The sequence below is a fragment of the Artemia sp. Qi Xiang Cuo genome, chromosome 17 (genome assembly GCF_049724085.1).
Source record: "Artemia sp. Qi Xiang Cuo chromosome 17, ASM4972408v1, whole genome shotgun sequence".
Taxonomy (NCBI): domain Eukaryota; kingdom Metazoa; phylum Arthropoda; class Branchiopoda; order Anostraca; family Artemiidae; genus Artemia; species Artemia sp. Qi Xiang Cuo.
The window spans coordinates 43,859,231-43,878,451 of NC_142810.1; the positions used below are offsets into that span (position 1 = coordinate 43,859,231).

Sequence of the window (19,221 nt, forward strand, 5' to 3'; positions counted from 1 at the left end):
ATTTGGGATGGCGATGGAAGAGGACTGTATCCCACCTAAGATCATGCGACTCATTCAGGCTTACTATCAACACACACGAGCCTGCATCCAGGTCAACGGAGAGCTTTCGCCGCTTTTCGATACTGATTTTCGTGTGAGGCAAAGGTCTGTGCTCTCTCGTGAACTATTAAATTTTGTCGATTGGGTAGTGAAAAAAGCAATGCTAGACTTTGAAGGAGTCAAGGTTAACCCTGATTTCAGTACCACTAACCTAGATTATACCGATGATATTGCTCTTCTTGGCGAAGCCCAGAACATGCTTCTGAAAGTCTCCGAAGTTGCTGCTCCGGTGGGGCTCAAATTAATATTGACAAGACTAAAGCTATGTCTAATGTCCCGGATATAAAATCTAACCCTATAACCCTTAAGCAAAGGCAGATTGAGGTTGTCAATAAGTTCAAGTATCTCGGATCGTACATCAACATCAACGGCAGATGTAGTGAAGAAATCCAATGTCGCATTTCATCAGCTTCCGCTGTCTTCGCACAGCTATGGAAGCCGCTATGGAAAAGGAAGGAAATCCACCGGAAAACAAAATCTGTATTTACGATGCTCTATTCCGATCGGTCTCACTTATACGGCTGCGAGATGCGGCCCTTAAAAGTCACCGAGGCACTTACCCTCAACACTTTTGAACACAGATGCCTGAAGAGCATACTGGGGTTACGTCTCAGCGACCGAATCCCAAATACGATGATCCGCCAACGATATGATCAGAAGTACGACATCACAACTATCTTTCGCCGTCGCTGCTTGTCCTGGTTCGGTCATGTTTGCCGAAGACCGGCCGAAACTTTTACAAATCTAAGCCTACGCTGCAAACCAGCACCTGATTGGAGGAAACGACATGAAGGACAAACCAAAGCTAGGCTCAACACCGTCAAATCTGACCTCGTGTCGATTGGCGGGTTCCAAATTCATAGTCGTAGATGAGACCCTTCATGGCTCGAAATTACCGCCTCATTAACGCAAGACTGTAACCTGTGGAATTCAAAAGTCTGCCAAATCCTGTCGTCAGGGAGAGCTGCATAGCTTGTGTCCTGAACTAAGTACAAGTAAGTTCACGACACATTTTTATTGCCGTGTTGTTAAAGCCACGGTGCCCAATCTTCATTACAGTAGAACAATGCGACCGTAACATCCATAACAAAATTATACATGTCGGTTGCATGATTCTGGAGCAGTGATCCTCTATATATACGGAATATGTACTCTTTATTTCTTTGAGTGTGTTCTTGAATCTGTTCTGAATCTTCTTCAGTCGTGTGTGACTCAGGTTGTCTCTGTTTCTAAGCTTTGTGAATAGAACACAATTTTATACAACGACAGACTTTCTGGATTCCTAGACGCCATAGACGTATTATTTTTAATAGACACCAGACCGCATGGAATTTTGCATGTTCCCTGCGCTTTTTCTTCTTTGGCTCCAGTTAACACATTAAATTTGAAATTTGATTTCGTTCAAAATGGCTGTTTCATGAATTCTGTTTCTTGAATTGCTTTGAAATTTAGCTTCTGAGCTCTTGAAGGACAATTCAAAGAATTGATGAAGTCTTGAACGACAGTACCTAATCTCACACGCCAAAGATTATAACGAAATAAGAACATAAAAAAGGACAAAATTTGTTACTGGACAGTTAAAAAGAAATTGTACTAACAATCAAAGATCAAATATTGTGCTTCATTTAATATGGGCTATAATTCGTACCTTAATTTTGTTTTTAAAAGATGTATGTATTATATCAAATTTTTGTTACTATATGTCATGGTTTGTTCTTTACGAGGTATCAGGTACCTCTAAACCACGATATCGATGTCCATATTTATATTGAATTATACCAATCCTGAATATATCCTATCTATGTGTGTTGCATCATTATGCTTATTATGATTTATTTTAATATTTCAGTTACTATGGGCTAGAGTTTGTTCTTTATTGTAACCCCTAGCCAAAATTGTTGGCGAAGAACGGAATCGATCCGTATATAAGTTAAATAAAAAACGAGTTTTTTCTAACTGAAAGTGAGGAGCAACATTAAAACTTAAAACGAACAGAAATTTTTACGTATATGAGGAGGTTGCCCCCTTTTCAAACCCTCGCTCTTTATGCTAAAGTTTTTCGGCCATTTAAATGAAGTTGCTTATTGCTCTAATTAACGACCTTGTGTTTTAGGAGTCGTTTTTTAAATAATTGGGGCAAATTTAAACATTAGCGGAAAGAGCGAGGTGTTGAAAAGGGGGCAACACCCCTCATCTACGCAATAATTTCTGTTCGTTTTAAGTCTTATTGTTGCTCCTTACTTTCTGTTGAAAAAACTTGTTTTTTTTATTTAATTTCTGTTCATTTTTTAAATAACGCCAGGATATCTGGCTCCACCTCCACGGAAAAATTTCCCTCCCCACGGAAATATCCTCTGGACTATTTAATCCTGGCGAAAATTTACCCCGGACAATTGCCCTTAACATCTCCAGGAGTAAAATTGAATCGGTAAAGAGAAAGCAAGATATATAAAGAAAATCATATAGGAATTCTGACAAATTTCCGCAGTGTAAAACTTCCACTGAAAAGTTCACCCCTTGGAATCTTCCCTTTCCATTAAAACTTCTCCCCGTGCCAAATATCCCAACAGAAAATTCGTCCTCCCCTCCCCACCTGAAAAATGTATGCATACTTTACGCAAACAATCGGCAAAATTTTATAACTTAAAGATCTTTCTCCTGGGGCTTTGGGGGGAAATGTTATCTCCAAAGACATATTTATTGGGCCTTTCGAGCATGCTGACAAAAAAGCTATGTCAAAATTTTGATCGGACGATTTGGGGAAAAAGTGGCGTGGGGGGGGGGGCTTAATTGCCCTTTAATTTCTTTGGTCCCTTAAAAAGGGCAATAGAACTTTCCATTTCCGTTAGAATGAGCTTTCTACTGACGTTCTAAGCCCACTGGGTTGATACGATCACCCCTGGGAGAAAAAACAACAAATAAACACGTATCCATGAATTTTTTTTTCTGGCAAAAATTACAAAATTCTACATTTTTGCAGATAGGAGCTTGAAACCTTTACAGTAGGGTTCTTTGATACGCTGAATCTGACGGTGTGATTCTCAGTAAAAATTCTCTGTTTTCCAGGGTGTCTTTCCCCCTTTTTTCGAAAATCAGACAAATTTTCTCAGGCTCGTAGCTTTGCATAGGCAAGACTAAACTTAGTGAAACTTATATATTTAAAATCAGCATAATAAACCCGTTATTTTTATACAGCTGTTGGTATCGAAATTCCATTTTTTAGAATTTTGGTTACTATTGAGCTGGGTCGCTCCTTACTTACAGTTTGTTACCACGAACTGTTTGATAACATGCCAGTGCAATATTTTACTATTATGCCGCCTGACTGTTTGAAAGTAGTACTCACTACTGCTGCTGTTTATTATATCGCTACTGCTGATGTTGCTGTTTATTTCTTGCTCCATGTTATGTATTTTATTAATATTGACATACTCATGTTAGCTCCAGCTATTGTAGTTAATAAATTTATTCAACCCCCCTTCCCCTCAATTAAGTATGCCTAGTGTGGGTCCATGGCTTCAACTGTAATTTTTCACTTTCAAGTCTTAATCACATGCTATTGTAGTTAATAAATTTATCCTCTCCTCCTTCCCCCCCCCCCTTCAATTAAGTGTGTCAAGTGTGGGTCCATGGCTTCAATCGTACTTTTTCGATTGAATAATACTGTAAGCCTCAATTTCACAGATATTCATCATATTTTAATGTCAACTTATATCAATTATGAAATCTTAAGCAATTTGATTGTTAACGCTGCTCTTTCTCTGACTACTACTACTACTAAAACACCGTAGCATCATGCTGCCTGAGGCTAACTCAGCTACGCCCGCTCCTTTTCCATCTATTCAAAGCCTCCCTCTTTACACCCTCCCAAGAACTTTCTGTTTTCCTTAAATGTTTCCTTACGAAATCCTCCTATCCCATTCGGGGACGCCCTGCTTCCCACTTTATCCTAGACGGTTCTCCAAGAAGGACACTTTTTGACAATGTGTCATTAACAATCTGCGACTCCTTTCGGATAATTTGCTTTTGGGATTAGATATAGATTAAAACATACTTATATTAATCAAAATATTATTCCGAATTCAGTATTTTGTCTCTTGCCAAGATCGTGTTACTCCTAGATTTCCGTTACTCTAAGTTTGTCCGTCCAATAATACTGTTTGGCAACGCTGTCGAGTTTTTTTATCTACAAAGTGTTAATGCCGTGATTCACATGTATCAAGTTGTCTCAGCCAAGTAAAAGACTTATCAAATCACTTTTTTCTAGTTTCATGGAAAGTCAGAGTTGTCAGTGAAGTTCATTACTCATTGGCTTGAAGAGAATTTGCCTCGAGTTGTGGTTTGGATGCATAAATTTGTTGTCCACCAGCTAACTGTGGGACACAGACTAATTAATGACCTTGTGCCTCAAAATAGCTTCGAAATTAAAACTAAAGGTAAAGTTTGTATTTTTTGTGTATGCTCTTAACTTTATTTATACTTTTATGCAAAAGGTCCTTGAAAACATCATAGTCGGGGAGCCAAAGTTGAAAATCTGACAAAATAGTAATCTGAGGGGGACAAGTGATTTGAGAGAGGTTTTAGACTAAATCGACCATGCTGATTACGAATATCTCGGGAATATAAGCGCCAAAGGTGCGCTTGGTGGTTTTTTGCAACTAAGTTTGTTGATTTTTCTATTTCACTCAGACTAAGTCCAGCTTTCTACTAGAATATTGTAGTTGTCTTTTTTATACCTAGCCAAAACATTAGGCGATCGTTAATTTACCACATCAGTAAATAAAAAAAAAAAAAAAAAAAAAAAAAAAAAAACAAAAAAACCTGTTTCTAGCACAACAGCTTCAATATGCTTCAAACTGCTTTTACAAGCTTTTACTTTTTACAATTTTATTAACATACGATTGGTCGAATATACATAATTTAAATATGTTTAGCAATGTTTTTTAAGTTATTATTTAGTCAAACTCGTCGTCACTTTCAGAAAGATCGCATGACCCAGCACAAGCACAAAGCAAGTCGCACTTGCGGATTCCAGCACAGGAGCACTTTCCAATACACATATTTCTACACTTGCAATGAACTGCAATACGGTTTATAGAAATCGGCCACTGCGACAATGAATTTGTCAGAGGAATAACCCCGAAAGCGTCACTGTATACCCATCCGAAATTTAGGGGGTCTAAAACTATTGGTTTTGCACTCAACTGAATCAAATTTTTGTCTTTGGACCTTGCAAACACAGCAGGCATTTCTCGTAAAAGTCTTTCAGCATGCTGTGATAACTTCTGTTGCCTTTCTATCGTTTTAATTGCAAGAAGATTCTCACTTTTACGCTTGGTACTTCCCTTTTTGCCACAAATGATGCAACAGTCAGCATATGAGAAACTCACTTCTGTTGCCAATGTTCTAGTGAGTCTTGCAGGTGTAGCTGGCATATTTTCTTCCTGAAGACCTCCATGGAGATCACAAGACAAAAATTTCTGTCTACAAGTTCTATGCCAAACAAGCCCTTTTTGTAAGAAGTTTGGTTGCTGACAGTCCTTTCTTAGAGCATGGTACTTAGCATTGCACTTGCATCTGGTCAATAGAAGTTCTCTGACACTTTTTATATCACTAACCGTGTGAAGCTGTCCTTTTCCCTCGGTTTGTCATAGTAAACACTTTGCATAGTAAATTTTTTTTTGGGGGGGGCTAGATAGAGAATCTAATTTTTTTCTGGCAAATGATTCCATGCTAGTCTGCAAAATAGAGAAGAAATTTAGTATGGTACAAATGGTAACCTTAAAAAAAAAATTCAAGAATTTCTTCATGATATATAACCAATCCATTTCCAGTATCTACAGACTATTATATTATATAATAGTATCATATAAGCAGTGGAAAGACCTGGTGAAAAAAAAAATCTTCAAACCCGACCTTAATTAAAGCCCCCCCCCCCGCCAGCAGTGATGAGAAGTCCAGACTGGAAGAAAAAATACACTTCTTAGTGCTAAATTTCAATTTTTTCGCCTCTGTATAGCATACTCAAATTCAATCTTGTTCCCACAAAATATTGAAAATGACAATTCTTAATGCTCCATTGTGGAGGCAATGGGCATTGGAGGCCTGAGTCTCAACCCATTTGAGTCCGCCCTAAATAATAATAATAATGCTCCATTGAACAATTTTACAACTTTGTGGCATAGTATTGGGTAGTATAGTATACTTCTATACCTATGATGCTCCTAATCTTCTAACTCTGTATACAGAGGACTCTAAATTAGTGGGTAAAGCTACCATAGCTTCTGATTTGCAATCTATCCAGATTGATCTTGACAGTCTTGGAAATTGGGGGTGATAAATGGCTTCTTGCATTCATTATTGGTAAAAAACTAAAAACAATCAACAATTAAAAGCAAAAACAATCAACACCAGTAGTATTTCCTTAAAGCCAGTCTTCTCTTGGCAGTTTCTGAAGAAAGAGATCATGGAGTCATTGTTGATGACAGATAAAATTTCTGCATCCATACCAAGACTGTGTTATCATCGTCCTCTCAATTCCTTGCCATTACCAAAAGGACAATCTAAACCCAGCATCCTAGAGTGTGCATGCAATTGTATAAGGCACTGGTCATCTATTTTCAGAAGTACAGGTGACTATTTGGAGGGTTTGACTTGATTGATAAACTGCTGTAAGTTAACTAGTTAAGCAAAAAATGGGAGGCAGTCATCCAGCCAGAAGTACTTTCTGAGCTGATCATGATATCTCCTAGTAAAGCTCCCTTGAGCAAAATTTCCAGTCCAGGCATTGTTTTCCTGGAGAAACAAGTAGAGGAGGGACTGTATTTCCAATGCATTAACACCAGCACAAATGATGGTCAACTGACCTCTTTCTGCTGACATGAGCTTCCCTAATTATGTCTGGCCTCACTGTGCAATGATCTTACCATGCTTGTAAACGTTATTCAGACTCACATTGTCAACATTCCAAATGTCTTGTGGTTTGAACATGTGTTTATCTAGACCTTGCTCCAAGTTGTCAAAGAAAGCTCCTACAGAGTGACAGTTGAAAGTAGTTGCCTGTCCTAAGCTTGTACCTTCTGGCATTCTTGCCAATAGAGTTTTACAGCAATCCATAGAACCATGGTACCAATCTTTACCTGCAATTCCTCCACTGTCTCAACTTCCTTTACATTTCCTGTTATCAGGTCCTTTTATACTCTTAGTAATGGCATAAGTGTATGCAAGTTCATGTGCTTCTAGGGGAAAACAGTCAAAATGCAGACCAGCTATCATTTTCAAGCATGTTTTTATTCCTTTTTCTTGTTCCTCTGCAGATATTTATTATGGTATGTGTTGTAACAGGGTATAAAGAAACTCAGGTACAGACTTTGTAGAGGGATATTCAGCTTCTCAACTTTGTTCATGAACCCCTGCAGTATTTATCTTGGGACACCCATGGCACTTGCAGAGAATCCAACCAACATTTTGTGAAGTAAGACAGAAAAAAACTGCCTTTTTTCCTTGTGGACCCCAGTCCCTTATCTTTATTTTTTACTCGGTTTTATTTTTAAGCATTTTATCTTGAATGAAATTTAACGGGAAACAATAGAATTTCAATTCACCTACTGGTCTGACAGGGTTAAACAACACCAGAATTAGGTTTTGTGTTTTGAGCTTGCCTTCAGCCTTAAAATGTGCTGTTTGCACAGCTTTTACAAGCATAGTCCACTTGTGGACACCTTGGTATGGCATGCTGAACCTACCTTGGGTATTGTGAGCAATCATAGGAATTCACCATCTCACAGGATGAAAATGTAAACAGCAAACCAGCAAGATGGCATGTTTTGGAAGCTGCCAAAAGACAGGCAAATAATAAGAGAATACAATGTGAGTTTATGGCTTTTCTAGTTTTAGTAATTAGGTGCAGGCCTTTAGACAAAAATTGAGCAAAAATACCAGATTTAATAACCATAAAACATGATCCAATCTGATATTCTTTGTAAAAGTATTAACCAAGGCATTTTAAGCAAGACATTTTAAAAACATACACTGCCATAAGAAAGACACTTTACAACAAAACATTTTAAAAACACACACTGCCATCCATCAGATCCTATAATCTACCAGAAGTACCCATAGGTGGGATCCCATAGGATTGGGATTACTTGCTTTAGCTAAACATGGGCCACATTTTGGTATTTAATAGGCTATTGCCTAACTTTAAACATTTGAATTGAATTCTTAGAACAAGAAGCTTTTATCTAACCATAATGTAATTTTTATCTGGAGATTTACTAGGCTAGTGGCAAGGTTTCTTCCACAGCAGTTAATTTAAGCATATGCTAGTCTACATGAAATAGGCTGGACCAGCCTAGCGTATAAGAAGCTTAAAGCAGAATTATCTGTCAATTATTTAACTAGGTATACTTAAGCATTAATCTTAGAAGTGAAAAAAACTATACCTTCTTTTTCGTTTTTTATTTTCTGTTTGTAAACAAAAATGAAAAAACATACGTAGGCGATGGCGTTGCAGTTGTTCTTGCAATCGCCATCTAGCATAATATCTTAAATTAAAATTCTAGAAATTGGCTTATAATTTTTTACCATATATGATTGAGTCGAAACTTTGACCTCATGTTAAACTATGAAGCGCACTTTGGTGGTCGCAATTCCCGAAATAAATGGAATCAGCATGTTCAAAAACATTGTTTCCAAAAGTCAGAACTCATATACCAAAATGTTTTTTACAAATCGTTATTTGACGACTTTTTCAACTTTGGCTCCCCGACTATCATGTTTTCTTGGTTTAAAATGATTACCAGAAGCAACAAAATAGCGTTTCATGTATTAAAGATAGCCATTCTGTTCAAAACTGTCGAAATGTCCAATAAATATGCCTCTGGGGATGAAGCCCAGAACATGCTTCTGAAAGTCTCCGAAGTTGCTGCTCCGGTGGGGCTCAAATTAATATTGACAAGACTAAAGCTATGTCTAATGCCCCAGATATAAACTATACCCCTATAACCCTTAACCAAAGGCAGATTGAAGTTGAACATAAATTCAAGTATCTCGGATCGTACATCAACATCAACGGCAGATGTAGTGAAGAAATCCAATGTCGCATTTCATCAGCTTCCGCTGTCTTCGCACAGCTATGGAAGCCGCTATGGAAAAGGAAGGAAATCCACCGGAAAACAAAATCTGTATGTACGATACCCTAGTCCAATCGGGCTCTCTATACGGTTGCGAGATGTGGCCCTTAAAAGTCACCGAGGCACATACCCTCAACACTTTTGAACACAGATGCCTGAGGATCGTCCATCAAATACGATCATCCGCCAACGATATGATCTGAAGTACGACATCAAAACTATCTTTCGCCGCCACGGCTTGTCCTGCTTCGGCCATGTTTGCCGAAGACCGGCCTAAGCTTTTACAAATCAAAGCCTACGCTGCAAACCAGCACCTGATTGGAGGAAACGACATGGAGGACAAACAATTTTGTATTTTTTGTGTAAACTCTTAACTTTATTTATACTTTTATACGAAAGGTCCTTGAAAACATCATGTTTTCTTGGTTTAAAATGATTACCAGAAGCAACACACTAGCGTTTCATATATTAAAGATAGCCATTCTGTTCAAAACTGTCGAAATGTCCAATAAATATGCCTCTGGGGATGAAGCCCAGAACATGCTTCTGAAAGTCTCCGAAGTTGCTGCTCCGGAGGGGCTCAAGTTAATATTGACAAGACTAAAGCTATGTCTAATGCCCCAGATATAAACTATACCCCTATAACCCTTAACCAAAGGCAGATTGAAGTTGTCCATAAATTCAAGTATCTCGGATCGTACATCAACATCAACGGCAGATGTAGTGAAGAAATCCAATGTCGCATTTCATCAGCTTCCGCTGTCTTCGCACAGCTATGGAAGCCGCTATGGAAAAGGAAGGAAATCCACCGGAAAACAAAATCTGTATGTACGATACCCTAGTCCAATCGGGCTCTCTATACGGTTGCGAGATGTGGCCCTTAAAAGTCACCGAGGCACATACCCTCAACACTTTTGAACACAGATGCCTGAGGATCGTCCATCAAATACGATCATCCGCCAACGATATGATCTGAAGTACGACATCAAAACTATCTTTCGCCGCCACGGCTTGTCCTGGTTCGGCCATGTTTGCCGAAGACCGGCCTAAGCTTTTACAAATCAAAGCCTACGCTGCAAACCAGCACCTGATTGGAGGAAACGACATGGAGGACAAACAATTTTGTATTTTTTGTGTAAACTCTTAACTTTATTTATACTTTTATACGAAAGGTTCTTGAAAACATCATGTTTTCTTGGTTAAAATGATTATCAGAAGTAACACACTAGCGTTTCATGTATTAAAGATAGCCATTCTGTTCAAAACAGTCGAAATGTCTAATAAATATGCCTCTGGGGATGACGTGACCCCCTCAGGCTCTTGAGCAACGGCCGTAATTAATTTAAATTGGTAATTGTTGAAACGTGTATTTTATAGTGAAAAGGGGGGGGGGTGCGGTTTTTCAGTAACGACTAAAATATTAAGTTCAAACTTCCAGGGAAAATTGAGGGGAGTGATAAACTTAATCAAAAAGCACTCAATGCATCCATAGTATTTTCGGAGGGGTATAACAATTTTAGACGGTGCTCAATGGATTGGTAGCTTGAAGTTCTAGTACCCTCTCTAAGTGTCCAAAGGGATTGGAAGGTTACTAGTCCCCCTTCCTTCCCCTCCTTTTTTAACGGGCCCCGTACCCTCCAAGGCCATTTGGTCAAAAGTTTGAGATAGTCATTTGTTCAATATACTGAACAAATCCAATAAATATGCCTCTAATTAGGACATGATCCCCACGAATTGATCCTTTCAACGAGTGCTGAGGGCAATGTTGAATTAATCAAAAGACCAGGGACGGCTAAGCCTACTAAGTTGAAACCTTCAGTAAATGTTGGCAGAGATATTGAAATAAATCAAAAAGCTCTATGTGCCACCAGGTTGTCAACAGGGTGTATCTACGCTATCTCAGCAACGGCTAAGTGTGTCAAGTTGAAAATTAAATAGAATATTGAGGGAGTGTTAACTGAATCAACACAGTAGGCTACGTGTATCTTGTTGGTCAAAAGAAAGTATCTTTCATGTCTCAGGAACGGCGTAGGGTATTATATTGGAACTTTCAGAGGGTTGTTGAACTGAAACAAAAACACTGTGCGTTCAGGTTATGTAAGGGGCGTAGCTGCAATATCTCAATAACGTCTGAGGGTATTAAGTTGAAATCTTCAGGGAATGTTGAGAGGAATTTGAACTAAATGAAAAGACACTATTTACATCAGGTTATCAAAATGTGTTTCTGCAATATCTCAGGAACAGCTAAGTTTATTTAGTTGATGCTTTCAGAAAATGAGGAACTAAATCAAAAGGTTATACGTGCATTCTGGTTATCAAATGGCTGTAGTTTAAACTCTCAGGGGACGTTGAACTGAATCAAAAGACGTTGTGTGCATCCAGGTTCTCAATATGACGTATATATGCTCAATCAAAAGGCACTGTCTGAATCCAAGTTGTCCATATGAAATCTTTTCCACGCCACACCTAATATAGGTTTAAGTCAAGAGAATCTATGTAAATATATATATATATATATATATATATATATATATATATATATATATATATATATATATATATATATATATATATTATATATATATATATATATATATATATATATATATATATATATATAAATATATATATACATATGGTGGCCGGCGTTTACCCCCCCCCCCCACGGAAAATACCCCCCGGAAAAAAAACGCGGCAAATACCCCCTCTCCCCCCCCCCCAATGTAGATATTTCAAGCTCATATCTGCAAAAATGTGGAATTTTGTAATTTTTACCAAAGATAAACCATGGATGCGTGTTTATTTGCTGTTTTTTTCGCTAGGGGTGATCGTATCGACCCAGTATGCCTAGAACGTTGGGATAGGGCTCATTTTCACGGAAATGAAAAGTGCTTGTGCCCATTTTCAGTGACCAAATACAGTTAGAGAATAACTAGGGCCCCTCCCATATCACTTTCCCAAAATCGTTCGATCACAATGTTGAGATAGCTATTTTCTTCAGCATAGTTGAAAGGCCCGATAACTATGTCTTTGGAGATAAAATGACCCCCTACATCACCTTGGGAAAGGTTTTTAAGTTATAAAAATCGCCCTTTGCTTTATTTGTTATTGGGAAGTATGCATACATTTTTCGGGTGTTGACGGGAGGACGAATTTCCTGCTGGGAGAATTTTAAATAGTTTCAGGAGATGAAATTTTAAGAAATTTTACACTGGGTGAATTTGCAAGAATTCATATACGAACTTTTTTTTATATGTCTTGCTTTCTCTTTGCCGATTTAATTTTACCCGTGGAGATGTTAAGGGTAATTGTCCGGGGTAAATCTTCGCCAAGATTGAATTGTCCAGAGGATATTTCTATGGTGAGGGGCATTTTTCCGTGGAGGTGGAGCCAGTTATCTTGCCGTTATTTAAAAAACGATCAGAAAAAAACAAAAAAAACAAGTTTTTTCAACTGAAAGTAAGTAGCAACGTTAAAAATTAAGACGAGCATAACTTATTATGCATATGAGGAGGGTTGTCCCTTCTTCAAAACCTTGCTTTTTTTGCTAAAGTTTGGATGCTGTGCCAATTCTTTAAAAACGATTCCCAAACCCAAGGCTCGTTTAATTAGAACAATAAGCAAATTTTTTTAAAGTGCCAAAAACCTGTAGCTTGAAGAGCGAGGTGTTTAGGAGGGGGGCAACCGCCCTCACATATGTAATAACTTATTTTAGTTTTAAGTTTTAATATTGCTCATTACTTTCAATGGAAAAAACTTGTTTTATTTTCTTTATTTTATGAAGATTAGTGACAATTTTCTAAAGGCAATAGATGTCAATTAAAGTAAAAGTATCGAAAAATGAAAAAAAGTAAGTAGTTACAAAAAATACAGAAAGCAATAGCCTACTTACAAAAACTAAGATATAAACTTTCAGCATTAAGTCCTGTTGAGCAATGCCGAAGCGTTTGACGGATATGTTTCAATAATATCGACAGTCTTGAACTTGGTTATCAAACACCAAAATATTTAATGCCTTTAAACTTAGTGTTCATAAAAAGTAACGCATTATCAAAGAAGTTTGTTCAAAGTAAAACATCAAAACTAAGATTAAGAAAATCAAATAAAAAATTTTAATTCAATATTTTTGATTTAATTTTGAATGCTAAAAGCCAGTATATTTGACACCTTTAAACTTCATAACTGTAAAAAATTAAATCTTTTTCAAAGTGCCAACTAAATAAATACCATCACTCCTGGAAAAAAAAATTGATCATAAAATACAAAAAACGTATCCATTCAGGGGAAAATACAGAAATATAGCATTTTGTCGAGGGGAAACATTTCTGATTATTGTGGCTTCATACGTCAGCTCATGGGTACTCTTGCAATGCAGTCAAAAGTTGATGGCATATTTTTCAATTCAGTTCAAACTTTTTATTTCCTCCGAATACGAAGAGTAAAAATTTTTTAAAGAATAACCGCTAATCAACAGGCCATAAAATTCTTTTAAACCATATAACAACAATTACACAAAGGCCTTCAATCAAACTTACCACACAAATTAACAATTCATTCAATAAATAATAAACTAACATTTCACAAATTAACTCTTCATTCAGTAATTAATAAAAAAATAAAAATTTATTAAGCTTCATGCGCAGCTTTATATTGTGAGAAAAAAGAGGTAATTTGGATAAAAATTTCTTTTGCTTTTTCTCCAAAACATCAACAGGGTTTTTTATTTTATATGTATTCATTTAAAAAGTTTACCGAAATCGCCCCTTATTAAGTTGTTTTCCTTGTGTTTTCTATAATTATGCGAACTTTCTTGTGTTCTAATAACTACACTAATTACTAATAAGCAAATACATATTTAAGATCACCATAAGAAGCTGATTCTTGGACTGAATGTCGTCAATAGTTAGGCTCTTATAGTTTCGTTATTGACAAGGATCGCTATTTACTTACCATTCATTACTACTAAGAATTTGTTTTTTTGTTGTTTTTTTTTTTTTTTTGCTCCAACCAAATCATATAGAACAAATTTTTGTGGAAAAGTAGTTAGGGGTCACTCAGTTACAAATTTAGAACTTATATTTTTGCTTATTATGGGTCAAAATCTATTGGCAGGCAGCCAACATTTTTTTCCATGGTTTTCCCTGTTCTGCTTTTTTTTTCTTTGGTTTCTTTATAATTACTATATAGTCCCAAATTTCCAGGAGGGGGCCATGGCCCGCCCCCCCAGCCCCCTTTCCAGTGCCCCTGGCCTCGGTAATCCAAAAATGAGTAGAAATAAGTAATTTTCCAAGCGTAAAACTACCACAAATCACCATAAATAATTGAATTGAACCCAAACCCGACAGAAATAACAATAAATAACCTAATCAAACTCAAAAGAGTAACAATGAGTATGGGTAGGGCTGACAAACGCCACTCCTCCTCAAGACCAGAAATTAATTTTCACTTTACTGAAAACAGAATACGTTTTAAATGTTTCCCCTTTTTTGACTTTAACAAATAAATAAGTACCAAGACTCTAAGGACTAGATATCAGAATATGTATATCGAACTACCCATACACGGTTGTTTTTTTTTGTTTTTAAAGTTAATTGCAAATTATATTCTGGTCTGAAGAAGACATAGGTGTTTTCAGCCATACTACTTTTACTTCTTGCTCCTTTTGAGTTTGACTGGGCTATCTATTGTAATTTCTGTTAGTTTTGGGTTTCATTTATTTGTTAATGGTGATTTGTGGTAGTTCTACACTTGGAAGATAAGAAAAACAAACTCGTAGAATTTGACAACGCTTTTGTCCGTAAAAACTTAAACAATTTAGAATGTGTTGGACCCAAAGCCAACTATCCTTTCAAAGGATAGCAAAACCTTCTTAAACTTTTTGGTGCTATATGTTTTAGCTTAATTTTGATGATTGTTTGCCTAAATTGTTTTTCTTCTTAATTTTTTTTTTAATTTGGCTACTGCCAAAAATTGCAGAAAATCATATGGAAGCCTTTTCAACACAAATGGATTTGTGTTTTTAAGTTTTTAAGACACTTGTGGTGTGTAAATTCCTCTTTTTCCCATTTCATAGCACTTTTCAACGAAACTAAAAAAAAAACTCAAATAAAAGTTTCAAATCTAGAAAACTTACTTTCCAAATGGGGAGAGGGTATTTTCCAAGGAGGGGGTATTTTCCACGGGGTTAAACACCCCCCCCCCCATTCACTATATTCATTTGTGTTATTTTACTGTGTTCATGGCCGTAGATTTGGCTTTAAAATACACTTCTTTGTCTATCCATCTAATATGCAGAATAATTGCACCAAACACATTTTGCATGCAGACCCACTATGCTTACCCTTCCCCCCCCCGAATGTGCAAATCTATAGCACAAATTTATTTCTGAAGTAATGAAGATTTAACAAAAAAACCGGTGTGTTCTCGAATTTTACACAGCGTAAACTTGAGTGAGTGGCGCATAATATATTATCTAGATATACTATCTAGATATTGCTGCTGAATCAACAGTTTAATCCAGAACCATCTTATACTTTGATTTTAAATTGAACGAAACTTATGCACTAATTATGTTGAATACAATCAAATACAACGTTCATCTTATGCAGGTTAAAATTTTTAATTATAATTCAGTGTTTTAATTTTTAAGCAGATAAACTGAAAAACTGAAAAAATATTCGTAATAACAAACAAAAATAAAACTTTGCCAATCTAAGAAAACATAAATTAATGTAGAAAAACTTCCTAAAAGAGGAATTTTGTACGGAAAAGCAAAGGGCCATATTTAAAACTTAACTGTGGCTCATAGATTAATCAATGACTCCGTGCCTCAAAATAGGTTCGAAATTAAAATTAAAGGTAAAGTTTATATTTTATTTACGCTGTGAAATTTATTTATATTTTATACAAAAACCGCTTGGAAGACAAGGTGTTTTCATTGTAAAATGACGTCGTTTTGTCAAGACGGGTGTATTTTGTACTAGCTTTTCACCTAGAAATGGGGTCTAAAGTATCTCATTTCCAGTTTCTGACACTGAGTTGTTTTTGTTTTCTCCGAAGGGTCGACTAGGCAAAGTTAAATGTTTCTTACATTGAAGGCAATGAATTCTTGTGTCTAATACTAAATCGTTGTTAGCAGTTCATTTAAATCATTACAAAAAGTTTTTCTTGGCAAAATAAACTTACAGTTCGTATATATGTGGCCTTCCAATTCTGAACGAAAAAGTAACTCCATTAGTGCTGTAGATTTACGTCTCTTAATTCAAACTACTTAATTTTTAAATAAAATTTTTCAGTTTTGAATATTTGGGAAAAGTGGCCCAAGCCCCTTCCTGCATCCAGTGTATGAGTATAAACATGATGCCACTAATTAGACTCTTGAATGAATGAATGATACTTTATTAACAAGCAAACTCTCACAACATCAAACTGCCGAATTTGTTGCTTTCTGTCAGGTAGCCTACATTGTATAAAAAAAAAAAAAACATAAGTACATCATACAAACATACAGCGATGAACCCAACTGGCCTGTCAAATAAAAATAAAACAACCAAACTGACACATTATCAATACACATGACACATTAACATGATATTTTACAATTTTCATTTATTTATGATTTGTACAAACGCTGGCACAAAGCTCTTTCTGTAATGCTCAGTTCTCGCATTAATAGGATTTAGAACCGGGAATTTTCTGTGTTTTTGATCGGGGTAAACGGGGCTTTAGAGGTCAATAAGGGGCTGGGAGTATACATTGAAAGCGTGGGTTACGACGCAGATTATTCCTGAAATTAGTGCAAAGAGTAACACGCTGGGCTGCCAAGGTAGGGAGGTGGAATTCCTTGAGGAGGAGAATATAAGGTATTTTGCCCTGACAGTAAATAATTCTCAGGGCTCTTTTCTGGATAATTTCTATCCTATCGGACTGATCCACCTTAAGGCCAAAATGCCCCGGACAAGCATACTCAAGCAGTGTACGGATAAGAGAAATGTAAAGGCGAAGGATATGTGCTCTTGGGCATGAAAATTTAGCAAATAGCTTAAGGAGATACAGGGATGGATTAGCTTGTTTGACAATAGAGCAAATGTGGGCCTCTCATTTCAAATCGCTAGTCAATGTGACCCCAAGAGTTTAGTTTTTGTTGTGATTATTTCATTAGGTATTGGAGTTGTAAATGATGATTATATTAATAGGAATTAATTTTCATTTTTAACTTGGCTGCTTCGCTTGCAACGGCTTCGAGAATTTCCATTGCACTACTCTTAATATTTCTTCTGTACTTTTAGAACAATGACATTCCGTCCACAAACTTCTATCGATCGGTTGATTCATTGCCAAGATTCCTAATCATAACCAAAAATAGTAAAGGACTTAAATGCGTACCGTGCGAAACTCTGCAAGAAATAGGCAATGAATCAGAGTAAACATTTTTGTACTTAACAACTTGACTTCTATTTGACAGAAAAGATGCAATAATATTGACTAGTAGATCAGATACTGTAAATTCGTTCAGTAATTTTTCAGCTAAAACGTTATGACTAACAAGATCAAAAGCCTTTTGGAGGTCAATTAAAAGGAGATTGAGCCGGGTATCTGGCTCGTCAAGTAGTTTATATATAGTATCGAAGAGACTGGCGAGTTAATATGCCGTTGATAAGCCTTTCATGTTTCCGAATTGTTGTTCATCAATAAGTTCAAGGATCGTTTTTTTAAGCCAATCTGCTGCGAAGCTCTCATACAGTTTAGAGAATATTGGTGTTAGGATAATTGGTCGGACTCCATAAAAATTCAAACTAACATATTTCTTCGTTATGGGTGTAATAAATCCTTTTTTCCAGCACTTAGGGAATGAACCCCTTCTAGTTATTGTGTTAGAAATATTTGGTAAAGGTTTTGAAAATTTATCAGGAAATACTTTTAACAATAAATTGGAATATCAAGGGGGCATATTGAAGTTCTCTTTAGTTTACGTACTTTCGCCTCCACATCAACAGGTTGTATTACTGTGATATCCTGGTCTGGTGCTGGGGGGCAGGGAATATTACATGAGAGAGCAGGGAGGGTTTGTACAATAGTGGCTAGGTGTTTATTTAGTGAATTAGCAGTAATTTCAGGGGGAACACCAAGACTAAAGTCATTTTTTTTGACTGTTTTACCACTGATTTTCTTGACCATATTATACCATTGCTTCGGTCTTGCTTTAAAGAGTTAATTTACTCTGTTACGGTAATACTGCGCTGAAGCTTTCCGAATCTACTTCTTTAGAGATTTTCTCACCAGGTTAGCTTCTTCAGTTTTTCCTTGGCGAAACATTCTTAATTTTTGTCGGATTAAACTTTTTATTGTATCATTTATATACGGCTTGTTATTGGAACATCATTTCTTTTTCACCTCTGGAAAGTGGAGTAAATAATTTTTGATAAGCTTTTCTTGGAAAAGTTAAGCTTTCTTATTCGATTCACCAGCAGCGAATACATCTTCCCATTCCTCTTCTGAAAGCCATGTTCCAAAATTGAGCAGACCACTATCAGTAATTGGTCGATACTTAAATTCATCAAATCTATACTTGCGGATATGAACTTGTATCGGATCTAGCGAAAGTGTGAAATGGTAACTGCCACCAAGTGGGAGGAGGGAATTGGATTTTTGATAGAATTCATTCATGTTTGTACAAGTAATATCAAGGGCAGTGCCACGTTTTGTTGTTGGGATATTAACAATATGTTCTAAGTTAGATTATCATCAAGGATTTCTTGTGTTTAGTTTATTTCTATCACCGGTAAGTGGGAGCCCAGCGTTTGGATGCTTAGATTGGAGGTAATCAAACGATGCATGGCATTTTCCCAAGAAATCTTTACGCTGCTCAGATTTTTGGCCGGGTGAATAATAAAAATTACCAACAATGATATTAGTTATTGGGCATGGTAGAACTTTCGGTTTAACTTTAATCTAAATTATTTCATCATGCTAATTTATTTCTAGAACT

The 19,221-nt window shown here is 36.5% G+C and overlaps 1 protein-coding gene across 5 annotated transcripts in view; it reads left to right on the top strand.

Annotated features, from left to right (window-relative positions):
- Positions 1 to 19,221, top strand: part of LOC148942232 (uncharacterized) — an 82,780-nt gene that overhangs the window by 44,857 nt on the left and 18,702 nt on the right. For all 5 annotated transcript variants that reach the window (XM_089103751.1, XM_089103753.1, XM_089103754.1 and 2 more), the window contains exon 6: positions 4,367 to 4,535. In XM_089103751.1, coding sequence (XP_088959877.1) covers positions 4,367 to 4,535 — 169 coding nt within the window. The remainder of the gene's footprint in view (positions 1 to 4,366; positions 4,536 to 19,221) is intronic.